At 51.2% G+C, this 960-nt stretch overlaps 1 protein-coding gene across 1 annotated transcript; it reads left to right on the top strand.

Moving 5' to 3' along the window:
* On the top strand, positions 1 to 960 carry LOC124092329 (olfactory receptor 7G2-like). The gene has a single exon (XM_046443786.1). The coding sequence runs from the start codon at positions 22 to 24 to the stop codon at positions 958 to 960; it is 939 nt and encodes a 312-aa protein (XP_046299742.1). The 5' UTR covers positions 1 to 21.

The raw sequence follows: 960 nt of genomic DNA, 5'->3' as shown, positions 1-960 counted from the left end.
TCCATCAGAGCCATCAACACCATGGAACCCATAAACCACACAGCGGCTTCAGAATTCCTTCTCCTGGGACTGACAGAGGACCCAAACCTGCAGCCCCTCATCTTCAGCCTGTTCCTGTCCATGTACCTGGTCACCATCCTGGGAAACCTGCTCATCATCCTGGCCGTCAGCTCTGACCCCCACCTCCACACCCCCATGTACTTCTTCCTCTGCAGCCTCTCCTGCACTGACATTGGCTATACAACATGCACCATCCCACAGATGCTGGTCAACATCCAAATGCAGGATCAGACCATCACCCACACACGCTGCCTCACCCAGGTTGGCTTTGTCATAATTTTTGCACTTGTGGAAAGTTTTCTCCTTGCAGTGATGGCCTATGACCGCTATGTGGCCATTTGTCACCCCCTGAGGTACGCAGTCATCATGAACCCCCGCCTGTGTGTCCTGCTGGTCCTGGTCTCCCTGCTCGTTAGTGTGGCTGACGCCTTCCTCCACACACTGCTCTTGCTGCGGCTGTCCTTCTGCACACACCTGGAGATGCCCCACTTCTTCTGTGAACTTGCTCATGTCATCGAGCTCTCCTGTTCTGACACCCTCACTGATAACATCACAGTATTTGTTGCAGCATGTATATTTGCTGGTGTTCCTCTCTGCGGGATCATTTTCTCTTACGTTCACATTGTGTCCTCTGTCTTGAGAATGCCTTCATCAGAAGGAAAGCATAAAGCCTTTTCCACCTGTGGGTCTCACCTGTGTGTTGTCTCTTTGTTCTATGGGACATCTTTTGGGGTGTACATTAGCTCTGCAGTGACTGATTCCCCCAAGAATTCTGCAGTGGCTTCAGTGATGTATGCTATTGTCCCTCAAATGCTGAACCCCTTTATCTACAGTCTCAGGAACAGGGACATGAAGCAGGCCTTGAGGAAACTCTTGGGTAGGACCGGTTCTCTGCTATGA

This window comes from Marmota monax, unplaced genomic scaffold, assembly GCF_021218885.2.
Source record: "Marmota monax isolate L192 unplaced genomic scaffold, Marmota_monax_Labrador192_F-V1.1 WCK01_AAM20220418_F8-fsc00102, whole genome shotgun sequence".
NCBI lineage: Eukaryota > Metazoa > Chordata > Mammalia > Rodentia > Sciuridae > Marmota > Marmota monax.
The sequence above is the reverse complement of the archived record's forward strand: the minus strand, read 5'-3'. Positions and strand labels throughout refer to the sequence as shown.

Bases quoted from the DNA above. Each gene is read 5' to 3' on its own strand.
- LOC124092329 (XM_046443786.1), top strand. From the start codon at position 22: ATGGAACCCATAAACCACACAGCGGCTTCAGAATTCCTTCTCCTGGGA.